The sequence below is a fragment of the Heterobasidion irregulare genome (assembly GCF_000320585.1).
Source record: "Heterobasidion irregulare TC 32-1 unplaced genomic scaffold scaffold_06, whole genome shotgun sequence".
Lineage (NCBI taxonomy): Eukaryota > Fungi > Basidiomycota > Agaricomycetes > Russulales > Bondarzewiaceae > Heterobasidion > Heterobasidion irregulare.
Genome location: NW_009258202.1, coordinates 1,925,253 through 1,946,412, shown reverse-complemented (window position 1 = coordinate 1,946,412; position 21,160 = coordinate 1,925,253). Strand labels below are relative to the sequence as shown.

At 57.1% G+C, this 21,160-nt stretch overlaps 8 protein-coding genes across 8 annotated transcripts; 4 read left to right on the top strand and 4 right to left on the bottom strand.

Moving 5' to 3' along the window:
- Window positions 1-71: 71 nt before the first annotated feature.
- On the top strand, window positions 72-1,880 carry HETIRDRAFT_155003 (uncharacterized protein; the record flags this gene model as incomplete). Its single annotated transcript, XM_009549368.1, has 9 exons — window positions 72-85; window positions 135-168; window positions 242-315; window positions 415-476; window positions 671-813; window positions 899-994; window positions 1,072-1,152; window positions 1,235-1,416; window positions 1,536-1,880. The coding sequence occupies 9 exons, from the start codon at window positions 72-74 to the stop codon at window positions 1,642-1,644; spliced, it is 795 nt and encodes a 264-aa protein (XP_009547663.1). The 3' UTR covers window positions 1,645-1,880.
- Window positions 1,881-1,967: 87 nt separating this feature from the next.
- Window positions 1,968-5,748, bottom strand: HETIRDRAFT_410153 (uncharacterized protein). Its single transcript, XM_009549367.1, has 13 exons — window positions 5,517-5,748; window positions 5,360-5,457; window positions 5,199-5,273; window positions 4,843-4,928; window positions 4,619-4,782; window positions 4,221-4,557; window positions 3,968-4,166; window positions 3,525-3,907; window positions 3,331-3,469; window positions 3,044-3,270; window positions 2,636-2,976; window positions 2,475-2,541; window positions 1,968-2,401 (listed from the first exon to the last, which is right to left on the bottom strand). Exons 1-13 carry the CDS (start codon window positions 5,597-5,599, stop codon window positions 2,264-2,266), a joined length of 2,337 nt encoding a protein of 778 aa, XP_009547662.1. The 5' UTR covers window positions 5,600-5,748; the 3' UTR covers window positions 1,968-2,263.
- Window positions 5,749-6,034: 286 nt separating this feature from the next.
- Window positions 6,035-9,104, top strand: HETIRDRAFT_459502 (uncharacterized protein; the record flags this gene model as incomplete). The annotated part of the gene is made up of 15 exons (XM_009549366.1): window positions 6,035-6,146; window positions 6,199-6,299; window positions 6,354-6,579; window positions 6,687-6,784; window positions 6,845-7,056; window positions 7,121-7,259; window positions 7,325-7,405; window positions 7,461-7,567; window positions 7,642-7,706; window positions 7,771-7,917; window positions 7,986-8,024; window positions 8,082-8,267; window positions 8,322-8,391; window positions 8,461-8,728; window positions 8,833-9,104. The coding sequence occupies 15 exons, from the start codon at window positions 6,035-6,037 to the stop codon at window positions 8,989-8,991; spliced, it is 2,010 nt and encodes a 669-aa protein (XP_009547661.1). The 3' UTR covers window positions 8,992-9,104.
- Window positions 9,105-10,040: 936 nt separating this feature from the next.
- On the bottom strand, window positions 10,041-10,996 carry HETIRDRAFT_116059 (glutaredoxin-like protein; the record flags this gene model as incomplete). Its single annotated transcript, XM_009549365.1, has 3 exons — window positions 10,041-10,264; window positions 10,302-10,392; window positions 10,466-10,996. The coding sequence occupies 3 exons, from the start codon at window positions 10,994-10,996 to the stop codon at window positions 10,041-10,043; spliced, it is 846 nt and encodes a 281-aa protein (XP_009547660.1).
- Window positions 10,997-12,513: 1,517 nt separating this feature from the next.
- On the bottom strand, window positions 12,514-13,547 carry HETIRDRAFT_320687 (uncharacterized protein; the record flags this gene model as incomplete). Its single annotated transcript, XM_009549364.1, has 5 exons — window positions 12,514-12,644; window positions 12,715-13,203; window positions 13,274-13,339; window positions 13,408-13,449; window positions 13,502-13,547. The coding sequence occupies 5 exons, from the start codon at window positions 13,545-13,547 to the stop codon at window positions 12,514-12,516; spliced, it is 774 nt and encodes a 257-aa protein (XP_009547659.1).
- Window positions 13,548-13,968: 421 nt separating this feature from the next.
- Window positions 13,969-15,150, top strand: HETIRDRAFT_476736 (glutaredoxin). The gene is made up of 4 exons (XM_009549363.1): window positions 13,969-14,515; window positions 14,573-14,583; window positions 14,650-14,729; window positions 14,795-15,150. The coding sequence occupies exons 1-4, from the start codon at window positions 14,003-14,005 to the stop codon at window positions 14,989-14,991; spliced, it is 801 nt and encodes a 266-aa protein (XP_009547658.1). The 5' UTR covers window positions 13,969-14,002; the 3' UTR covers window positions 14,992-15,150.
- A 201-nt stretch (window positions 15,151-15,351) lies between these two features.
- HETIRDRAFT_385645 (uncharacterized protein) lies at window positions 15,352-16,963 on the bottom strand (the record flags this gene model as incomplete). Its single annotated transcript, XM_009549362.1, has 6 exons — window positions 16,770-16,963; window positions 16,639-16,720; window positions 16,223-16,586; window positions 15,975-16,159; window positions 15,586-15,914; window positions 15,352-15,519 (listed from the first exon to the last, which is right to left on the bottom strand). Coding segments are annotated over exons 1-6 (1,317 nt in total), but the record flags the coding sequence as incomplete, so codon positions are not given.
- Window positions 16,964-17,433: 470 nt separating this feature from the next.
- HETIRDRAFT_319372 (uncharacterized protein) lies at window positions 17,434-20,862 on the top strand (the record flags this gene model as incomplete). Its single annotated transcript, XM_009549361.1, has 1 exon — window positions 17,434-20,862. One exon carries the CDS (start codon window positions 17,434-17,436, stop codon window positions 20,860-20,862), a length of 3,429 nt encoding a protein of 1,142 aa, XP_009547656.1.
- Between the last annotated feature and the right edge of the window lie 298 nt (window positions 20,863-21,160).

The following is a 21,160-nucleotide window of genomic DNA, read 5'->3' as shown; positions in this document are numbered from 1 at the left end:
GCACTCGGCCGCCAGACAGCCTCTCCCCCTCCCTCCTCTCCCCGTTCCCTTTCCCCACATCCACCGTCGACATGAGCTGGTCAGGGTGCGCGCACACCACCCGTCCTCCGCTCCCGCCGCTGACGTCCCCCCAGATTCAAGAAGTCCATGAACAGGGCGGGCACAACCGTACGCTTCCCGCCCCCGTCCCCGTCCCCGACTCCGACCCCCCGCCTGACCACCACCCTCCTCCCACCCCCAGATCCTGCAAAAGGCAGGCCAGGTCGAGCGCACGGTCGACCAAGACTTCGCCACCGAGGAGGCGAAGTACAAACAGTGCGTCCCGCGTCCCGCGCTCTCTCCCACTCCAGACGCACGCTCCCCTTACGTTACCCCTGCCGCCGCTCTCGCTCCCCCGCCTCGCTCCGTGCCTAGATTCGAGAAGGAGTGCCAGGCCCTGCAGAAAGACGGCAAGGGCTACCTCGATGCCATGCGCGGTCAGTCCTCGCTCCCCATCACCCCCATCACCCCCTGCCCTCCGTCCCTGCCGCCGGCCGAATCTGACGCCCAGCCCTCCCTCGCTCGCTCGCTCGCTCGCACGCACGCACGCACGCTGTCTCACGTCTCCATGTCCGTCTGCGTGGGTCCGTGTGTCCGTGTGTGTCTCGCGTGTATGCGCGCGCGTGCCCAGCGATGACCGCGGCGCAGCTCCGCCTCGCCGAGACCATCGAGACCTTCTATGGCGCCGCAGACCGCACCTCCGAGGGCTCCATGGCCGCCCACGCCTACAAGCGCAACGTCGAGGAGCTCGACAACGGCATCGGCCGCGAGATGGTGCGCTCCCCCGCTTTCTCTCCCCGCCCCGCGTCGCGTCGCGTCGAGCGCCCGCGCTGATCGCCGCCCTCGTCGCCGCCGCTAGGACGTCCCATACCGCGCGACCATCATGGAGCCCCTCGGAAAGATGAACGCCTACTTCCCCATCGTCAACGAGCACATCGCGAAGCGCAACAAGAAGGTCCGTCCCTTTCGCCCCCTCGCGTCTCCCTTTCTCTCCCGCGCCGCGCGGCGCGCGTGACATTCGTGGGCTCGCAGCTCCTCGACTTTGACTCGGCGCGCAGCAAGGCGCGCAAGCTCACGGAGAAGCCGAGCGACGACCCGACGAAGCTGCCAAAGGTGCGTCCCCCCCCCCACGCTCTGCCCTCACATGCACGCTCTCACCGCCTTCTGTCCGTATCCGCACGCGTCCCCACCGCAGGCCCAGCAAGAGCTCGACGACGCACGCGAGGTGTTCGAGATGCTCAACGGGCAGCTCGTCGCCGAGATCCCGCAGCTGCTCGACCAGCGCGTGCCCTACTTCGACCCGAGCTTCGAGGCCATGATCCGCATGCAGTGCAAGTTTGCGGAGGAGGGCTACGAGAAGCTCAGCAGCGTCCAGCGGTGCGCACCGTCTCCCCGTCTCCAACCCCGTCTCCAACCCCGTCTCCCTCGACGTGGGCGCCCCGAGCCCAGGCTGACGCCGCCCCTTCCCTGCGCCCGCGCCCGCGCCCGCGCGACAGGTACTTTGACGATAGCGTGCGCGACGACTACGCCGCGGGCCAGCTCGACGCGCAGGTCGAGGGCGTCCTGCAGGAGATGCGCGAGCTGTCCATCTGCGGCGCCAGCTGAGCGTGCGTGCGTGCGTGCGTGCCCGTGGCCGCGCGCGGCGCGATTGGGGGGTCGTGCCGCGCCCGCCGAAGGCGACGGAGCGGAAGGACCAGTGTATTACTATCTACCATCATTCATACGCGTGCGTGCGTGCATGTACGCGTGCGTTCATGCTACCTTCGTACGTGGATCGGGCAGATTTTGGGGGGGGGGGAGGGGCGTTTCCGGGGCCCCGTTCAATTGCATCCGTTTCACTCAGTTGTGGCCACCGCACTGCCGCATCGCACCTCAGCCCAACGGGGTGCGCGACGCGGCCGCGCAGCCGCGCGCCCACGTCGGTCCATGTCCGGTCCGATCCATGATAATTACACGCGAGGCGCCCCCGTGTGCACGAGCGTATGCGTGAGTGCGAGTGTGCGAGTGTGTGAGTGTGTGTGTGAGTGTGTGGGGGCGCCGCGCAGGCAAGATAAATACACGGCGGCTGGGCGCCAGCCGCCCAGCGCGTCTAAACGAACGAACGAACCAACCAACCAACGAACGGACCAACGAACGGAAGCACGCGCAAGGCGTAACGCGACCCGACCCGACCCGACCCCCGCTATCTACTCGCGCACCCTCCTTCCGTAAGAACTCCACAGGCTCAGAGAGGCGCGGGCGCGCGGGCGTCGCCGTCGCCGCCGTCGTCGCCACCGTCGCGCGCGATCAGCGCCGCGCGGGCCTGCGCCTGTATCGGCTCCGAGAAGTGCTCGCGGAGGCGGGTCTCTGCTTGGCGGCGGACCTGCGCGGGGGTACAGATAGAATGAAATTAAATTAAATTGAGAGGCGAGGCGAGAGCGAGAGCGGGTGCGGACCTCGTGCACGATCGTTCCTGTGAGCTGGAGCAGCGGCCCGACGAGCCGGAGCTGGATGGCGATCCATCTAGAGCGGGCACGGCGGGAACGAGGGCAGTCAGCGTGCGGACGACGGCAAGCGAGCGAGCGAGAGAGAGAGAGAGAAGAGGGCGGGTACGCACGCGCTGGCGAGCATGACGAGCGTCAGCGCAAAGTAGAACGGGTTGAAGAGCACGAGCATCGCCTCGTTCCAGCCGAGCACGACGAGCACGCCGTACATCCAGTACGGGATCTGCGCGACGCTCGACACCGTGCTGCGCTTCGCCTCGACGTAGTACGCGTCCGCGTCGCGCCGGAAGCGCGCGCCGAGCTCGAGCGCCTTGCTCTCCGTGAACACGACGAGCGACGCCGCGTAGTCGAACTCCTCTTCCGGCGCGCCGCTCTCGCCCTCCGCGGGCGGCTCGTACGCGAGCGCGGGGTCCGTCGGCGCGATTTTGGAATAGAGGGGGACGAGCTCCAGGGTCTGCACGGGCGGAGGTCACGTGAGACGAACGAAACAGCGTCCGCAGGAAGTCCGTCGGAGGGCGTACCTGGTCTTTCGCCTTCTTGAACGCGCCGTCGATGTCGTCTTCCGGCTTCCACACGCGCGGGACGCCGGCCTCGTCGTACCGGAAGCGCTCTTCGAAGTACGCGCGCAGCTTCCCGAGGATGACGCTGTCGGCCGTCTGCTCGTCGACCTTGGCGCGCAGGGCGAGCCACGCGCGCTTGCGGAGGCTCGCGAGCGCGAGCGCGTTCTCCTCGTCCGTGCAGTCGAAGCCTGTCGTGAAAAGCGCGTCAAGGCGATGTCGGGCATCGAGGGACGGTTTGTAAAACGTACTCTTTGCCTTGGCGAGGTAGCTGGCCTCGGCCTTGTCGAGCGTGTCTCTGAACGTCCGCAGGACGCTGTCCCACATGTCTGGGGCGGCCTTGTTGAGGATGAGGTCGACGGGCTCCGAGATTTGCTTCTTGAACGAGCGCTGTCGATTCAGATCATCAGCACAGGCCCCATCGTCTCGCAACACCGTCACCCACCTCGATGGTGTTCACCATCTTCTTCGTCTCGTCCTTCCTGAGCTGGTCCGCGACGCTCCTGACCTCCTCCCTCAGCAGCCCGAGCTCTTCCTCCCAGTTCCACGCCGCATCCTCCTCCGAGACGACCGCCTCCTTCGCGCCCTCGACGAACCGCGCCTCGCACCGCCCGCGCGCCTTGCCCACGACGTCCGCGAAGCTGTACCCCTCGACGCGCATGCCGTCCAGGATCTCCTTCTTGAACGCGACGAGGCTCGCCTTGTGCAGGTTCTTCAGCTGCCCGACGAAGAGCGGCGAGAGCGTCGAGTCGAGCGCCGCGATGAGGTCCGCGCGCTTGCGCTTGTAGACGCCTTGGTGGTACCGCGACGCGTCACGGTCGTACCTCGCTGTGCAAGAAAAAAAACACGTTCAGCGTTCGCTCGTCTGGGCGCGGCGCGCGGACTTACATAAGGCTTGGGTGCGCCAGGTGCGCATCATTTCGCCCAGGCCTTGAATGACTTTGCCCGCCTCGACGGGCCGCTTCTGCGACTTGGCCTGCTCGTTGAACTCGGCCAGCGCGCCGGTGGAGATTTCGTCGCAGCGGAATTGAGCCAGCAGCTCCTGCTGGGTCGGCAGATCCAGATCCTTGTTCGTTTGTACTTGTTCCTGCAGCACAAATGCGGTGTCAAATTACGTCTTGAGTGCTCGCAGTCCACGCACCCAGATGCCCTCCATGTAGAAGGCGACGCCGTCTGCCGGGATGCGCTTGTGGTACGCGGACTTGAAGACGTAGTCTTCTTTCGTCTTGTCAACAAACCTCCGTCTCATCGCCTTGACCTCCTCCTCGAATTTATCCGCCGCCAGAATTTTATGCGGCAACGCGGAGAACGAGAGGTCAAAGTAGTCAGAGAGCTTGACATCCTGCAGCTCCGGAGGTTTCGACAGGCTTTCCCAGATGCGCTGCAGGTCGGCGGTCAGCGTAGCTTGCAGATTGGCCAACGGCGTCGTGCCGATGTGGTCGCGGATGACAAATAGTAAGAGGGTACGTTGGTTGGAGCTAAGGTGTGTTACAAGCTCAGTTCTTCGTGAAGCAGGTCGGTGTGGCCGCGGACACATACCTGTCCTGAGTCTTCTTCCCGAAGAGGCCGAGATTCACTTCGAAGACGGTCTTCAGCAAGCCCATGTTGGCACCCTGGTACAGACCGATCTGGTGCTCCCACAGGTTAACCAGAAGGACTTCGGAAGATGCCAAAGAGAAGAGAGCAGATTTTCGCTCGAAATCCTAGAAAGGCCATTACGAAATATTCAGCGTCGTCTGAGAGGAGCCGAAATTACGACAAACCTGGTCTTCGCCTCGCTCCCGCCCGTCTGTGCCCTCCACATCCATGACCATGACGTTCATGTCTTGGCCTTTACACATCCAGATACCTGCAATGGCACAACGTCATTGGACTCATCGTACTACGCACGCCGTGAATTCCGAAAGAAGCATGCGCTTCACGTGAAGGAGACGTGATAGACAGCTTGCCCCACACTACACACCGATGCAGTCAAGAAAAGAGTGGGGATAGCGCATCACATCGAATCGCGCAAGCCTCTGCGTCAAGCTGCCCTGTCCCAGCACCGAGTGTGTGTGCTTGAATCAATAGAGGGGCAGGCGCATTCTCAACGTGACAGCAGTGCAAGCTGGAGACGTACCCTTCGTAGTCTGCTGTCGCTTTGTTTCGTCCATGACGTCGAAGTTTGTGCCGAATAGTCGATTGAGTAGCGTACCTGTACGCGCGTCCATCATTCGTTAGCGGTCTGGTCCAGCTCTCTCGGAGAGTCGGAGAGGTAGAGAGCCCGTAGCAGCTACGCACTTTTCCCCGTCGACTGTGACCCGAACACCGAAACAATGTTGTAGCCGAAGCCCACGTCCCGGAGGCCCCACTGCTCAATCTGAGCGTTGAGTTCAGTCCTAGAGGTGCGGCCGCTCAGCCAAGCGCAGAAAGACGGAGACGGAGCAAGGGTACGAACGTAAACTGCTTCTCGTCGTTTATGATCTGTGCCCTGTCAGAGCTCCCGGGGAGGTGACTGTTGGCGGAGTGCCCGTTCTGCATGGTGAGCGCGACGTGAGGTGTCGGCGATGGGAGAGTGAGAGTTGCTGTTGAAGAGGGCGCGGCCGGCGCTGACATGAAGGCTATTTGACTAAGTCTTTGTAGAGATGAAAGGCGCAGGTGCGCGAAGTATTTCGGACGCAAGAGATGGCGATGAAGGTGGGGTTTCCGCTGTGCACGCCAGACTCGTGCGGGACGACCACCACGTCGGAGCACGTGCAACACGTGGTTTCGGGACGCGGTCGCGCAAGGCGCAAGGGCTCCCGGTCGACACCAGCATGGGAATCCCTCCTTCGCTTTCTCCTGTCACCAGCTGTCTGTCACCTGATGCCCTCGTTTACGTCTCCGACTGGAGTCCCCGGCTAGCCAATATCCCTTGCTGAGACCTTCGCCCTTATAAACCCCGGGCTGGCTGACGTCCGTCGTCTTCAGCCCACCATGGACACTCACTTCTCCCAGTCACGCCTCATATGGAACCCCATCCAACCATCTCTCTCGAGGGTGGAGGCCCTGCGTCGCATGATCAACAGGAATCGCAACCTCAACCTCAGTACGTTCACACAGACTGCATGCCTGCCTTGAATCCACCATATGATGTACAGAGGACTATCACGACTTGCACGAGTACTCCGTCTCAGACTACGCGTTCTGGGAAGATCTCTGGCAGTTTCTGGCCATCATCTACTCCGCCCCTCCTACAAAGGTTTGCGTTCCTGTCACTGTTGTGCCCGCAGACGCTCACCTCTTCGTGCCTCAGATCATGATCACGGGTCATATCAAGGAGGTTCCCGTATGGTTTCCTGGTGCCAGGTTGAATTATTCCGAGAATCTCTTGTGGAGGAATGACGATGCCATCGCCCTGACGGCGACGGGTGAGCTCGGCAAGGTCACATCCTGCAGCTTTCGACAGCTTCGCTCTCTGGTCCAAGGGATGGCGGGCGCCATGAAGGCGAAAGGCTTGCAAGTGGGCGACCGAGTCGCAGGTGAGCAGCACCCGTGGGCCTTGAATCTTCCTCGGTATCCGGCCGCGACAAGCCATATTGAAGACCTGTTCTCTGGTTCTATGAGCTCACGCGTCGTCTTTTGATAGCGATTGTCGCAAACAATGTGACCGCGGTTGTCATTGCTCTAGCCACGGCCAGCATCGGAGGGATATTCTCTTCGACCGCAACAGACATGGGAACTCAGGTAAGACCATGCTCGAGACCTTCGCATTCTCATGTTCTCACCTCGTGCTTCGTATCACAGGGGATATTAGATCGCTATCGCCAAATAAACCCGAAGTTGCTTTTCTCAGAAACAGAGGTGGTCTATGCGGGAAAGACAATCGATCTTCTACCCAAGATCTCTGCCGTAGCCAAAGATCTAACCACTCACGGCCTTGAGCATGCCATCCTTCTGCCTAGTGTCAAGACGGGTAACGAAACGCATGGTGCTGCTCTGAGCGACATTCCGAAGGGGTATGATCTCCTATTTTTTTCCTCATCCAGAAAAGCTAGATTGACTGTCAACAATCTCGGTCAGCATCTCGCTTTCTGCGTTTTTGGCGGCGCGCGATGGCGACCTCCTGACCTTTGAACAGCTTCCGTTTAATCATCCGTTGTATATCCTTTACTCTTCTGGCACTAGCGGCCCTCCCAAATGCATCGTTCATTCCGCCGGCGTACGTACTTTTCAATCTCAGATATGACCGACGCCAGATCTCGCCCCCATCTGCCTTGTTTACAGGGTGTGCTCGTCCAAAGCAAGAAGGACATGACGATCCATTTCAGTCTAGATCTCGACGACACGTATTTTCAATACACGACGGTACACAACTTCTTTCCCAGATTCACATACTCAGACGTCCCTGATGCCCATTTAGACGGCTTGGATGATGTGGCCATACATGCTCTCTGCCCTCTCGTGCGGCGCGCGCCTTATTCTGTACGACGGTTCTCCTTTTTACCCTGACGTCAAGGCGTACCTCAAGTTCGTCGATTCTGAGGGGCAAGTCCACTGTGTGTCAAAGGTTCTAAAAGAGCGCATCTGACGTCCCAGCCCAGAATAACACTGCTGGGCACCAGTCCGCGCTTCCTCGCCGAGGTCCAAGGCCAGGGTATCCACCCTCGTGAATGATTCCCGGCTTGTATAGGGCATTGCTGATGACGTGCTCACATCTGGTGTTTGTGTAGTCGACCTGGGTCGATTCGAGGCCCTTCGCACAATTGCGTCCACCGGTGCAGTTCTTACGTCTCCAATGTTTGAATGGGTGCAGTCCTCTTTCGGACCCAAGAAGCATATCGTGTCTTCCTCAGGGGGCACCGACATATGCGCTGCGTGTGAGAATGAGTTATTTGCGCGTGCTCCTTAATCTCGCTAATACGGTGGACTCCATCCATTACCGCAGTCGTCACCAGCGTGCCGACGCTGCCGGTATATGCGGGCGGTAGATGTCTGCCTCAGTTCCAGCGTCGCTCGTCGCTCACGCCAGTTTCTCTCTCAGAAATACAGGCCAAGGCTCTGGGCATGAAAGTCGAGGTGTTCGGCCCGCTTGGCGACAACATCGAGCATACCGGACAACCGGGCGAGCTGGTCTGCACTCGCCCGCACCCCTCCATACCCGTGCGATTCTGGGGCGACGACGATAAGGGAACCAAGTTCCTGAAGGCTTACTACGACGTGTATCCCGGTACGTAGCGTCCTGCGCAGGCCACAGCTCTCGCCCAATCGTTTGTGCTGCCAGGGGTCTGGCGCCAGGGCGACTTCATCGCGGTAAACCCGCGCACGCGCGGTCTCGTCATCTACGGTCGCAGGTAACCAGCACCCGATTACCATGCCCCTATGCTCTCTCCACGGCTGACGCGCGCGCTCTGGCTCTACAGCGACGGCGTGCTGAATCCCTCGGGCGTGCGCTTCGGCTCGGGCGAGATCTACACCGTGCTCGAGCGGTTTTCGGCGCTGATCGACGACTCGATATGCGTGGGACAGCGCCGCCCCACGGACACGGACGAGCGCGTGCTCCTGTTCATCAAGATGCGGGCGGGGCACAGGCTCACCGGTGACGTCGAGCAGGCGATCCGCGAGGCGATCCGGAAGGCACTGAGCGCGCGGCACGTCCCGAAATACATCTTCGAGGTCGAGGAAATCCCGGTTCGTCCGCGCCGTCCTCGACACACCGCAATGCGGCGGCGGTGGCGCCGACGACACCGACGACGACGCTGAATCGCTTTTTTATTTCTTTGTTTCCTGTGCAGTATACCGTGAACAACAAGAAGATCGAGATCGCCGTGAAGCAGATCATCTCGGGTGCGGACATCCAGCCGAGCGGGACGGTCGCCAATCCGGGCTCGCTGAAGCTGTACTACAAGTACCGCGACCTCGAGGGCCTGGTCGGCGCGCGAGCAAAGCTGTAGGACTCGAGGACTCGAGGTCGGGGGCGAGTTGGGCGGTGCCTGCCTGTACATACACGTACGCTGCGAAGGCGGACTGCCGCGCGACTCGGTTCTCACACGCCCTCTGATCGTGATTCGGGAGAGTGGCCCTGGACAGAAAGGCATGCGCACAGCTACAAACACACAGATGGAGGGTCGGACTGCTGCGGCTGGATCCGCCGTGCCAAAAGACTGTCCCTGCGTGTGACAGGGAAACCCCGCCACGAGAAGCACCATGCTCAGTCCGCATTGGGACACCACACCCCCTTCTATGTACGTGGCACTTTCACATGTTTATGCCATGCACGATTCGTGTCCATCATGTCTGTTCCCCCCATGGATTTTTTGCGAACGTAAACAGCACGAGTGGAATCCAGTCCACCGATCGATGCGCACGTAAACTTCAAAAAGTCTGTGCAACGACCCGACGCAATAAATAGTGCTCGCTAGTAAAAGACAATTGCCGTACGAGGTATATGATTGGGCAAGGCGGAGCGGGGCATGGACGTGACGACTGGAATGACATGTGCGTAGGCTGTCGCGGGCGAGTCCACAGGCAGAGGCGTAGGATATGTGTAGTATCAAGGTAGCCGTAGGCATTACGGATAACGTAGTCCGCGGCTAGGTTACGGATGTGCACGCGCGCCGCATACTCTGCGGTGTGCGGACACGACGACGACGGGCAAAGCGAGGAGGAAGGGGAGGGAGGGGGCGGTAAATATTGGCCAGCACGAAAGCAAGGGGGAAAGCGACCGCGGTGGCCGGTGACCGAGCAGGGGATGGTGAATAAAGTTATAAAATACGATGATGAGCTGAAGCAGACCCGAGTAACACACTGACCAAACCAAATCAGCCTGATGGAAATGTATGGAGCACCTGCGGCGTAAGTAGACCGACACCCGGATAAAGTAAAGATGAAAAGAGACTCTATATGCTGCGCGGATATGAATTAATGTTCGTTACGGGTCAGCTCTCTCTGACCAGACGCGGAGACACGGAAAGAAGATGGAGTGTTCCGAAGGAGCAGGAATTTACCGGCGGCCCTTCTTCTTCTTCTGAGCGCCGTCAATCACAGCGCCTGATTCGGCGACCATGCGTCGCAGTTCGCCGTTTTCACTGAGAGCGCGAATATCCTCGATGGAGCCTACTGGCTTGCCACCGACGAGGAGGATCGGCAGAGCGCTCGAGGATGTCAGACGGTAGAGCAGGGGAACGACGACATCCGCGTCGGCTTCGCGAGGGCAAAGGGCGTGAGCTGAGACACAAGTCAGCATGGGAACGCGCGAGCGTACCTCGCTGATCGACCTCGAAAACCGTGGGTGAGGGGCGTAACTTCATGTCGTAAATGAGATGCTTAATCTCGCGTGAAACTGGGGAGTGAAGCTAGGTACACCCGAGAGTTAAGCATAGCTGCGGCTGGGCTGTCGCTGATCGGCGGTGCCACGCCACGACGCACCTTTGAAAATAGAACAACGGGGTTTCGCGTCCAGACATCGTTCACCACCTCTGCGACCTCGGCAGGTGCTCTGGGACTACGGGTGTCAAAGTCCAGGACGAGCTGTGGGTCGATGGGAAGGGAGGGATCAACGGTGATGGGAATGACGTTTTGTGGCAAGGCTGCCATGAAGCTGGTGACGGCTGCAAGCTCCTGGGGAGTGTCTAAGGAGACTTGGGGACGCTGGCTGACGACCTGCGCCGCGGCCTTTCGATGCTTCATGACATAGCTGTTCGCGACGTGCCTCCACGGGGCATTGTTCTCGTCTGATTGCTTGAGGGCGATGGGGGCGATCAGGGACGGTTGTGCGACGAGAAAGATGTAGAGGGAGAGGATGATGAGTGCGAAAAGGGCCAGGAACGTCGTGCGCTGACGGCTTTTGCGCGGGTGAATGATGTCGACGAGTGACGCGAAGGAAGGGCTGGGAGAGAAGCGTGGGGAGGGATCGGAGGAGTATATAACGGGGAGCGGGAGGGAAGAGGAGGGGGACATGGCCGGGGACAGGTGGCGTGCAGAGTCGGTGCGGCGATGGGCCATCGAGAAAGGACTGGGCTTATAAGAGAGCGATAGGACGATAGGCTGGCAGCGAAAAAAAATGAACGTCCAGCCTGCCCTCGCAAAAATTCCAATAAATCACCATCCCCGGCACCGGTCCGGCTCTCGGCCTCCCCTCCGCCTGGTCCAACGCCAGCCCTTGTTCTTGTCTCTCTGCCCTCTGCGCTCCATTCTCGCTGCGGTGCGCTGGCCTCGGCCGTCGGCGCGTCCTTTGCACGCTGATGGTCACGCTTCAGCGCTCCGGCGCTCTGTCTGGATTCGCCGATATCCACTTGTCAAACACTTATTTGGGCCACGCCTCTGACACCTCTTTATCTCTCAGGACCCGCGTCCTCCATCTAGAGTCGGTGATACGATGCCACAGAGCCACAAGTGCGGACATCTCCAGATAACGAACGATCCATGACGTCCACAATCTCCTACCACACGCAAGTAACTCTCCCTCCCCTCCGACCGGAGCGAACGGGAAGGGTTCAACTCCCGAATCTGACAGGCCGCGTTCTCTTCTGAACCCTTCTGAACCGCGAGGAGATCCTTGAAGGGAACTTTCGCTCTGTCCGAGTGGCATCGGAAGCGACTGCGATGTGCGTGGAGTACGCAGAACTCCGAGTTTACGCCCGAACACGTCAGGCCTATCAACTAAATCTCCTGTTGGAGGGTCGCACATACACGCACTCTGATATCGATGGAAGGGGCGCGTTGGCTCCAGCACATCGCACGCAGGACAGCGCCTGTCCATGGAAGCTGCCAATGTCTGTAGGTCACTTCACACTTCTAGCCCCACCTCGGAGCGAGTTTAAACTCCTTTTGGCCTCATATCAGAGTATATCAATGCTCTTCTGGAACTCACCGACTTTCATCTCGAACATACGTTTGTCACCGTTCGGCGTGTCTCTTATAATAAAACATAAGCGGCTCATGGTGTGACACGACGAGGTGATGGTGTCCAGGACGGTCAAAGGACTTGGCGGACGGCGCCCGGCGATGCCGCGTCTCTCCGAATATCCCAATTTAGAAGGTGCTGTGGTTCGGATGGCCGACTACACCAGAATACTCCCAGAATACTCTTGACATCGATTTTGCAAACGGCAGGCACGACGCACGCCATTGTGCGCGTTCGCCCAGCGTACTTACCTCTTCATGATTTCTGCCGCAAGGCACCGCGGAGAACCGTCGCCTTGCCATACTGTGTGGCAGCGTGAAGGTGGGGCTGGCCAAAGTTCTTGCTGCATGTTCTGCGCAGGACCCTCATGAGAAAGTTTGGGTGTGCAACACAACAGGCTGTACAGATCCCACTCGCTTCACTGCCTCCCATCAAACGTAAGATCGTAGCGAGGTGGAAAGAAGCGGTACGCACTGATGATCAGCTGAGTCGCGCGAACAGTAACCTATTGTGATATCATGGACATGTATAAATACCTTCTCGTCTGCCATTGTCTACGCACTTTCAACAATTAGTCCGAGTCGTATGGCGGTAAACCCCACTCTTCTGGTACGAAATCTTCGAGCGAACCAAGCACTTGATCCGGCGCTGCTGGACCTTGTGTCTCTAATTTGAGGAGATTGGGATCAGGAACCCACACAACTAGACCGTTAACACCGCCAAAACGCTGGTCAGAGCCTCATGCGTGGAATATAAGAGAGTGGGGACATACCACTCATGCCAGCTCTCTTGCCAGCCTGCACGCCTGGTATCGCGTCCTCAAACACTAACCCTTTCGCCCTCTCTGCTTGTTCGTCTGCGCTGCACATATCGCCTTCCTTCTCGCCAGTGTCGCCCTTGTCTCCGACGTTCCGCCCGAGGCAGTCCCTCGCTGCTACGAGAAAGACGTCAGGAAACGGCTTTCCATGCCCAGTTTTGATCCACTCGTCGTCCCCGCACACGACGTTGTGGCCGAACAGGCCGAACACGTCTTGCAGGTGCTCGGTCTTCATCTCGAAGTTCCGCCGACGCGATCCCGTGGCGATGGCAATGGGGATCCGGTGACGGTGCAGGTGCTGCACGATCTTGCGGATCCCTGGCAAGAGCTGGACGTGCGGCCAGCTTTGATCCTGGAGGAGGTTGCGCCGGGTGAGATAGTCTTCGAGGGAGATGGGAATGGAGGGGAAGAAGGAAAGGAGGTGCGCGGCTGCGTCGTGCTCGGCTGTGGGCGCGGACGGACGGTGCGCGTCAATCAGGGATGTATCGACGGTGGGGATAACGAGGAGACGTACGTTTGCCCATGAGCCCTGCTTTGATGTCCCAGGTCATCTCGGCGCCATATTCGGCAAGGATCTCGTCTGTGAGCACGAGTGCATCTGGCATTAGCATTCATCCATAATCTTACAATCGGTGTTGAATGCAGTACTCGTTACGTCGGTGTACACCCGCTCCGAGTCGATCATTAGTCCTGCAACATGCTGTGTGAGTATCGGTGAATTGAGTTGAACGCGAAAAGGTACCATCCATGTCAAAGAGCACATATTGGATCTGCCTTCGTGCGGCCATGATGGTCAGGACTTGGTCAGGTCGGCGTCAAATGGATGCTGCCGTCCGCTTGAATCAATGGCGGCTCGTCGGATGCGAGAAGGTACCAAGCCGTGGCACAAGTTTTCTGCTCCCAGGAACAGAAGCGAGGAATCTTATCAGATGCAGCGGGGAAATATAAACAAGTCGATCGTCGGAGGCCCCCAATCTCCCCCAATCCAGTTGCTGTGCGACGTTCCTGTCAGTGACGGTCTCCTTCTGTCGCTCCAGCGCTCAACCTCAACCTCAAGACTGGCCCCACATCAATCCCATCATTCAAGTCCATATAGCGCCTGTAGATAAAAGCTCGGCTACTAATGTGCGCGTGAGATTTTTGCTTTTTTCTCTACTTTTGTATCGACATCGTTGCCCCACGGTACCCAGCCTTTCGTTGGCAATTTCAAGTACATTCCCCACATTCTTCCCCCTCCTCCAACATGCATCGTACTTCTCCTTCAGCTCGGTCTATAGACAAAGTTGACATATCACAACCCGCAGCCATTCGCATCAGGGTTCCGACCACACCAGCCAGCGTCTCTTATACATACCAAAAGCCTACAGTAGACACCATGGACTCCAACCGCGGCTTCCTGCGCCGGCGACGCGTTCTATACCCCCTCATCGCACTCACTCTTTTCTTCGTGTTCATATTCTCTCCGCACGACCTGTTCTCCCTCCCGTCGGGGGTGAAGGACCTGAGCGGCTCGCTCTCGCCCGCTAGCATCTCGCAACTCGTCCACAACAGAGCGGACGAGATCCACGGGCTGCTGTATTTCGTCGTGAACAAGCCCGACAAGATGCTGAGCCTCGAGTCGCCCGAGCTTCTGGGGCTGGACCCTGCGAAGCCGATCGACTTGAAGGTGTACGAGAGTGGGGATCTGACCAAGCCCAATTGGGCCAAGAGAGTCAAGGAATTGGATGCTCAGACCCCGTTGGTTGTGTTCAGTAAGGTAAGCTTGACTATGGTGGAAGTCTACGTGGAGGATCATCGTCTCACATCTTTGTAGACATATTGCCCGTAAGTGATAAAACATGACAAATGCCGTCAAATCCGCGTTGGTATTCAGAGATGATTTGCATCTAGATACTCAAAGAGGGCTAAAGAGCTCCTTGCCTCGTATGACCTCTTCCCGCCTCCGAAAGTCATTGAAGTAGACCTCCGCGGTGAGCTCGAACGCCGCTCAGAGAACTGTGCCATACGTGTTCTCATATATGCTACTCATGTCCAGACGACGGTGATCTGATCAAAGTCATTCTCACGCGTCTCACGTCGCGCAGCACTTTCCCCAACGCGATACTCAAGGGCAACTCCATCGGAGGCTCCGACGATCTTCAGAGCTTGCATCGCAGTGGTCAGCTCCGAGCTCTCCTTGAGAAGGCTGGGATGAAGGTTCGAGCGGACATCAAAGTAGAGGGCCAGTCATAAGCAGAGTCATTGTCGATGGACTAGCATGTGGTTTTTTTCTTATGTGTATTACAAGCAATACGCGAACGGACGTCAGGCTCAGTGCCGAACGGTCGCTATCGTGTAGAAGAACAGCTGCGTCATGTAAAACATAAATACATGAATGTCACCGATCTGAAGAATTGATTCAGTCGAGATGATTGTACAAAAGAATATAGCGAGTGTTACAACAGTACAGAAGATCTAGATTACATTGTACATAGACATGTCTTGTCTTTCCTTGTGAACCTCAGCCGGTCTTTCTTAGAAATATGAACCAGCGCCAGCATAAGATTGGGAGGCCTGCACAGCGGGCACCGATTCTGCAATGTCCCTCAGTGCCAACTCACCCACCAACTCCAGCTCCTCCGCCCTCTTGCGAGTATATTCGATGGAACCAGGACCAAATGCTGGCGCAGGCTTCGCAAATGGCTTCATGGCAACAGCTAAGCGGCCAGCGGGTATAGAAGACTGTAAAGACGATTGCGAGGGAACCGGTTGAAATGATAGCTTAACAGAGGTGAGAGGAACATGCATAAGCACGCAAATTGAGAAAAGAGCTAGAAAAAACGATACCGAATCGTTGAGCTTCTTGTAATGTTTCAGGAACACTGAGACAGACTCGATCTCCTCTACCACCCTTTCCTTTCGTTCGCGCTTACCTTCCTTCCCATCTTCCTTTCCGCCACCCTTGCCAGCGTCTTTCAGCTCATCCAGTTCCTTTTTAGACCATGCTAAGAAGGCAACGGCTTCTCCTAATCGCGTCGATCCAGGTGTCTCGCCCGCATCGACACCCAGCCATTTGTGTGCCAATGCAGAGTGGTAGGCTGAGCTATCCGCAAGAAATCGAAGGAGATCTGCAGACACATCCATCTCACCTTTTTGCACGTCCTGGCTGTCCTTGTCTTTCTTGAACGGGTTTCCTAGTTTTCCTGACGCAGATGCAAGGCGTGCTTTGGATGAACCCGGTATGCGTGCGAGGGAGAGGGCGGAAGAGCAGAGGTGTGCGGCTTCGAGGTGAAGTTTGGCGATAAGAGCGGGTGATGGATGAGACTTTGGGAGAGGAGGACCTGGGGCAATTGTGCTGTCATATGCAGACTTTGTGAGAAGTTTACGGATGGCAAGGGACTGTGCCGAGGCAGTGCACATCCTATTGAACCGAAAAAATGAGATTTTTAAGTTCGCGTAACGAGAGAGAAATGTATAGTCTCACTTGGATAAAGCAGAACAGACTTCTTTACTGAGTTCTGGAGGCCTTTCGACTCTACTCATCCGCCCTTCCTCCTGCTCCGCGTCGATGAGAACCTCATCGCCCACATACGCAAACACGCCACTGGCGCGGCACAGCAAGTTTACGGAAAATCCGAGTTTCTCATCTTTGGCTTTGCGCTCTATGTCAGAGAGGCCACGCTCATGCTCGTATGAGCCAAGTGAAACCACGGTCGACCGGGCCAAGTTTGAGAGGGCGAAACCATAGGTGAGCAACGTAAATGCAAGTTCAGTGGACAATGAAGGCAGGTTGATGCGCGGAGAGTTGTTGAATAACTGGGCAGAAAGAGTGGTCCGCCAGCTGAAAACTGAGGACATGTCGAAGGGTAGTGGGGATAGAGCGGACAGGACCACACATACCAGGCTCTTTCGGAGAGACGATATCACTGCTTGCGACACAGTTCACAATGCCATATAAATGGGGCAAATATTCGTCGAGAATCTTTCGCATGTCATGATCAAGTATAAACATTGGGCAGGGTGAATCCCACCTTGACGAGCCTCAAGTGATCCTTTTCCCCATCTGTCCGTTTACTCTCTTTGAGCACGGCGCGAAGATTCGCGCGAACTTGCGTGCTCTCTGCGATGCTCGCATTGTACTCCTTTGTGTTGTCGGTGAAGTATTCTGCGAATGAGAAGGATCCCGTCGTTGGGAGCTCGAACGGATAGATCACACTCATCGCCCAAGGTGAGAGTCAAGCTCGAGGATTAGCTTTCGCCGATCTCGCAAGAATCTACTTCTTAGAAATACGATCTTGAAGTAAGCAGTGTCCGGGGACTCTGGCTCCAGTTCCCATGAGGACGCTCAAGCTGACTCGAGGTCACCTTTGGTCTCATCTGGTCCTCCATCATCCACCACCCCCTCAGCGCTAAGCGGTGTCTACCCATCGCTAATCACCTATCTGCCATCCGTCAAGGCGATCTAACATCAAGCTTCAAGACCTCCAGGCCCTCAAGATCTCAATATTCGCAGACATACCGACAAAACCCACTGCCGACACTTCAGTCTGTTATCGACTCCTTTTATCATCTGGTTCAGTCGGGTTTTTTTTCCTGCGCATTTGCATCAAACTGACACAGATTGCAAGCTACAGTTTATTTTTCGACCATTCTTGAACCTTACAGTGCTCCTAGTTTATACATTTCACGACGTAAATGTCTTCCGTATCTGCTCGTAATGCGAGCCGTCCATCGTCATCCCCTCTGGATAGCTTCAAATTTGACGTGATCGGCAAAGATCCTGAACTCCTAACTCGTATGAAGACAGCTTCTGCTCCTGACGTCGACTCTCGCTATCCTTCGCCGGAGCCTTTCGAGCAAGCTAGAGCCGATATAACCCATCTGGCTCGTCCCACTTTATTTCAGCGCTTGGCACCTCTCGACCAGACAATTAGCGTTGCTCTGACCGAGATCGCAGAGCCGATTCTGGATAACGCACTTCTGGCCCATACCACTTCACAAACCCACTCTGCCTCTCAATTCGTACCATCGCATCATCAAAATACCGCTATATCCGAGCCCACTTCTCGGGTTTCTTACGAAGATCATCCACGAATGCATGGACAGGAGTTGACAGCGATCAAGTCAGAGCATACTGCATCCGACGCTTCCGTATCCGACGTTCGTATCGCGGATCGCTCCCACATCTTAGACGGAAGCATGCCACAGATCCCACCTCTGGTCACGCCTGGTCAGATTGACTTTGACATGCAACACGCTCCCACCACTTCCCACCCCTCTGCTATTCGTGGCGTTTCAATTTCCTCATCCTCCGCATTTTCCGTGCCTGCCGACAATCCAATATCTTCGACCAATGCATTCGATCTCCTCCACCAAAGTCTTAGGCGAAGACAGGATAGACTTCCCATCATTCAAGGTCGTTATGATGAGCGCGCCGCAGCGCTCAATGCTTCGATTGCTCAGACGCTCGAGTCTTTCCAGACTGCCGATGACCAGATCAGTGTCGTCCAGGGAGAGGTCGCTGCCATCAAAGCGCGCAGCTTCGAGATGCCCCGGCGCGCGCAGCTGGTCATCTCACAGGCAGAACAACTATTCCAAGAAGCGCTTACGATACAGAACCAGGTTGACGCCGTTATGATCTCTGCGACGAAAATGGCCGACGACGTGCGTAGGGCGAAGGCAGAATTCACCTCAGCGATGGAGAAATCCACGCACATTTCACGCTACGTGCAAAAGATTATCGACTGGTCGGCCGGTCTGAGTAATAACGAGGGTCCTTTGATCGAGGACCTGCGGGCGCAATTCGACCGACATGAAGAAATCAGCACTCGACTTACCGAGCTCGAACAAAGTCAGCAGGAAGCACTTCGTCAGAGAATAGAGGACGAGGCGGCGGCTGAAGCTGAGGAGAGACAAAGAATCGCTATAGCCGAGGAAAAGCTGCGGGCAGAGGCCAAAGCTGCTGCTGCGGAAGATCAAAGAGTCGCTGAGGAACGGAGGATAGCTGAGGAGAAACGGCGGGCAAGGCAAGCGTCGTTGGAGCGGGCAGAGATGGAGAGGCGCGAGGCCGAAGCGCAGTTGGACCGAGAAAGGAAAGAACAGGAAGAACGGCAACGTCAAAAAGACTATCGAGCCCGTTTGGAGGCTGTCCAGGCCAAGCAACGTCAGATTCGCGACGACGACGCGACTCGACTTCGGGCAGAGCGGCAAGGCGGCAGGGATGGCCGAGAGCAGGATCCCAAATCCAAATTGGAGAGCAAGAAGGTTCCCGCCACAAAACTGACATCAGAAGAGCATGGCAGTCAGCATACAGAGGAGTCTAGCGCCCGACCGTCATCGGGACAGTTCATATCAAATGCATTTCCGAGCGACCATTCAGCATCGCGGCCTCTTGTCATGTCATCTCTTTCCCGCGCACCGCCTCAGCCCCTTGCCACAACGCTTGCGACGTTGCCTACACTCGTGGCGGCTCCCTTGCCTCACATATCTGTGCTCGGTCAAGCATCAACACAGACATCTTCCAGGACGACTCTTGGGAACGGCTTTGTACCGGCACAAACCGAAGCTGGACGTCTGGTCGATGTTCACGGACCATATGGGTCTACTACGCTCAGATCTGAACAACAAGTTCTCAAGAGCCAGAAAGCTCCTCGCGGTTCGGGCGATCCTCATAGCGTTACAATCAAGTCTAGCGGGGACCCATCTGTTCCGCCTGCAGAACAGACGCAATCCGTTACTTCCGTATCTTCGCAGGGACAGAGTGATCCGGCACATCAATCCTTACAACAGATTAAGACGAAGACGATTCCCATCATCAAACAAGAGCCGTCGTCCGACCCGGTTCTTACCCATCGGAGGCCGTCGCCGTCCACTCAGGTTTCACACTCGTCTGTTGTTCAGCAGGATCTCTCTTCCGCTCCGTGGCCGGCTACTTCCAACGCTCTGCCCCGCACGGAAGAGCCCAGCGATTCGTTTCCAAGGCAAGCTGTGACTTATAACAGAGAGAATTGTCAGGGGTTATCGGTCAATGCGACATCCACGTTACCTGCGCGGCCCGTTGTTCCTCCTACAGATGCAAGCCCGAGTCCTATTGAGCGTCGTGTTCATCAAAATGCTCCCTCTATGCCAAAGACCCTTGTGGCTCGTGACGATCGCGTTGTCGGCGATGGTGGATGGGGTGGATTCCAAACCAACAATGATTCAACCGCTGGACAGACATATCTCCCTCCGGTTGCACCATTGTCCCCTTCGTCTGACGACGCACATCTATCGTCAGCATCCCGAAATCGTTCACGGCCGGACGATCGCAACACAGGTCGGCGTACTTCTGATTCTCGGTCCCCTCCGATGGCTCGTCCTCTACCTGCTCGGCACTCCCCAGTGCAAGAGGCGAGAAACCAAGCTCGTTGGCGCGCGAACCATTATTCTCCGCCCAGCTCTCCGCCTCCTCCGTCCAATCCGCGCAAACGATCGCGCCCGCCTCATCCCGAGGACGATGATTTCGAGCCCCAATCTCGCAATCGCTCATGGATGCCTTCACAATATGATCGTCGACCCATGTATGATGATAGAGACTCAAGATTCGTGACTAGGTCTGACCCCAGACGCTATCAACGGGCTTCGCCGCCATCGCCAAGACAGGTCATGGAAAATAATTACCGGCCTGCCCGGGACGGATGGGAAGAAAGGCGTTTTCCTGAGAACCATGAGCCCACCCGCCACGAAGCCTATACTCAAGCGCATGATGCTCATCGTTCGCCTGAGTACCGTGGACAAAGGGGTCTGCGCTTGGACTCTAGACTTGGAACAGTCCCACTTTCCTCCATACTAGCGGAGCCTGGCCATGAACACTCCAATACCATGCCAGCCTCCAATGAGTTATCTGGATCGTTGCTTGACCGCATCGGTGACACGCCCGAGCCATTGGACGCACAGTCTGCCTCCTACGATTATCCCCATTCTCGGAATCCCAGCAGGGGAACTCAAGGACGTCGGCTTCCTACCAGCCGAGGTAGGGGTGGAAAGGTCGCAAGGGGCCGTCTTTTAGGCAGTCAAGTGACACCTCAAGAGAGAAGGTCTTTCGCGACTCGCCTTCCGGGGTCGTTACACGATCGGATTCAGTAGTTATCGTTGTGATAGTGACAACATGCTGCGAGCTAAATTGTCCATGGTGTATCGTACGTTTCATTTTTTTTATCTATTGCATCTAAGAGCGGTACGCGTGTTTGAGACTTCATCATGTCTTAGGCAGGGGCGAGTGCTAGAGTGTGCTGCCAGGGTGGTCAAACCTATGCGATGTTCTCATGTACACGATGCTTGTCATGCTTCATCTTCAATTAGCATTCCGTGCGCCGACTTCATGTACTGTGGTTCGGCAGGAGCATTTAGAGCATGTGCGGGCTATAGTCGTCTGCACGACATG

Excerpts from the sequence above, each read along its gene's own strand:
- HETIRDRAFT_410153 (XM_009549367.1), bottom strand. The coding sequence starts at position 5,599 with ATGCAGAACGGGCACTCCGCCAACAGTCACCTCCCCGGGAGCTCTGAC. Across the intron at positions 3,271-3,330 it reads CTACCTCGCCAAGGCAAAGA|GCTTCGACTGCACGGACGAG; the intron begins GTACGTTTTACA and ends TTTTCACGACAG. Across the intron at positions 2,542-2,635 it reads CTCGTCATGCTCGCCAGCGC|ATGGATCGCCATCCAGCTCC; the intron begins GTGCGTACCCGC and ends TGCCCGCTCTAG.
- HETIRDRAFT_476736 (XM_009549363.1), top strand. The coding sequence starts at position 14,003 with ATGCATCGTACTTCTCCTTCAGCTCGGTCTATAGACAAAGTTGACATA. Across the intron at positions 14,730-14,794 it reads CATTGAAGTAGACCTCCGCG|ACGACGGTGATCTGATCAAA; the intron begins GTGAGCTCGAAC and ends ACTCATGTCCAG.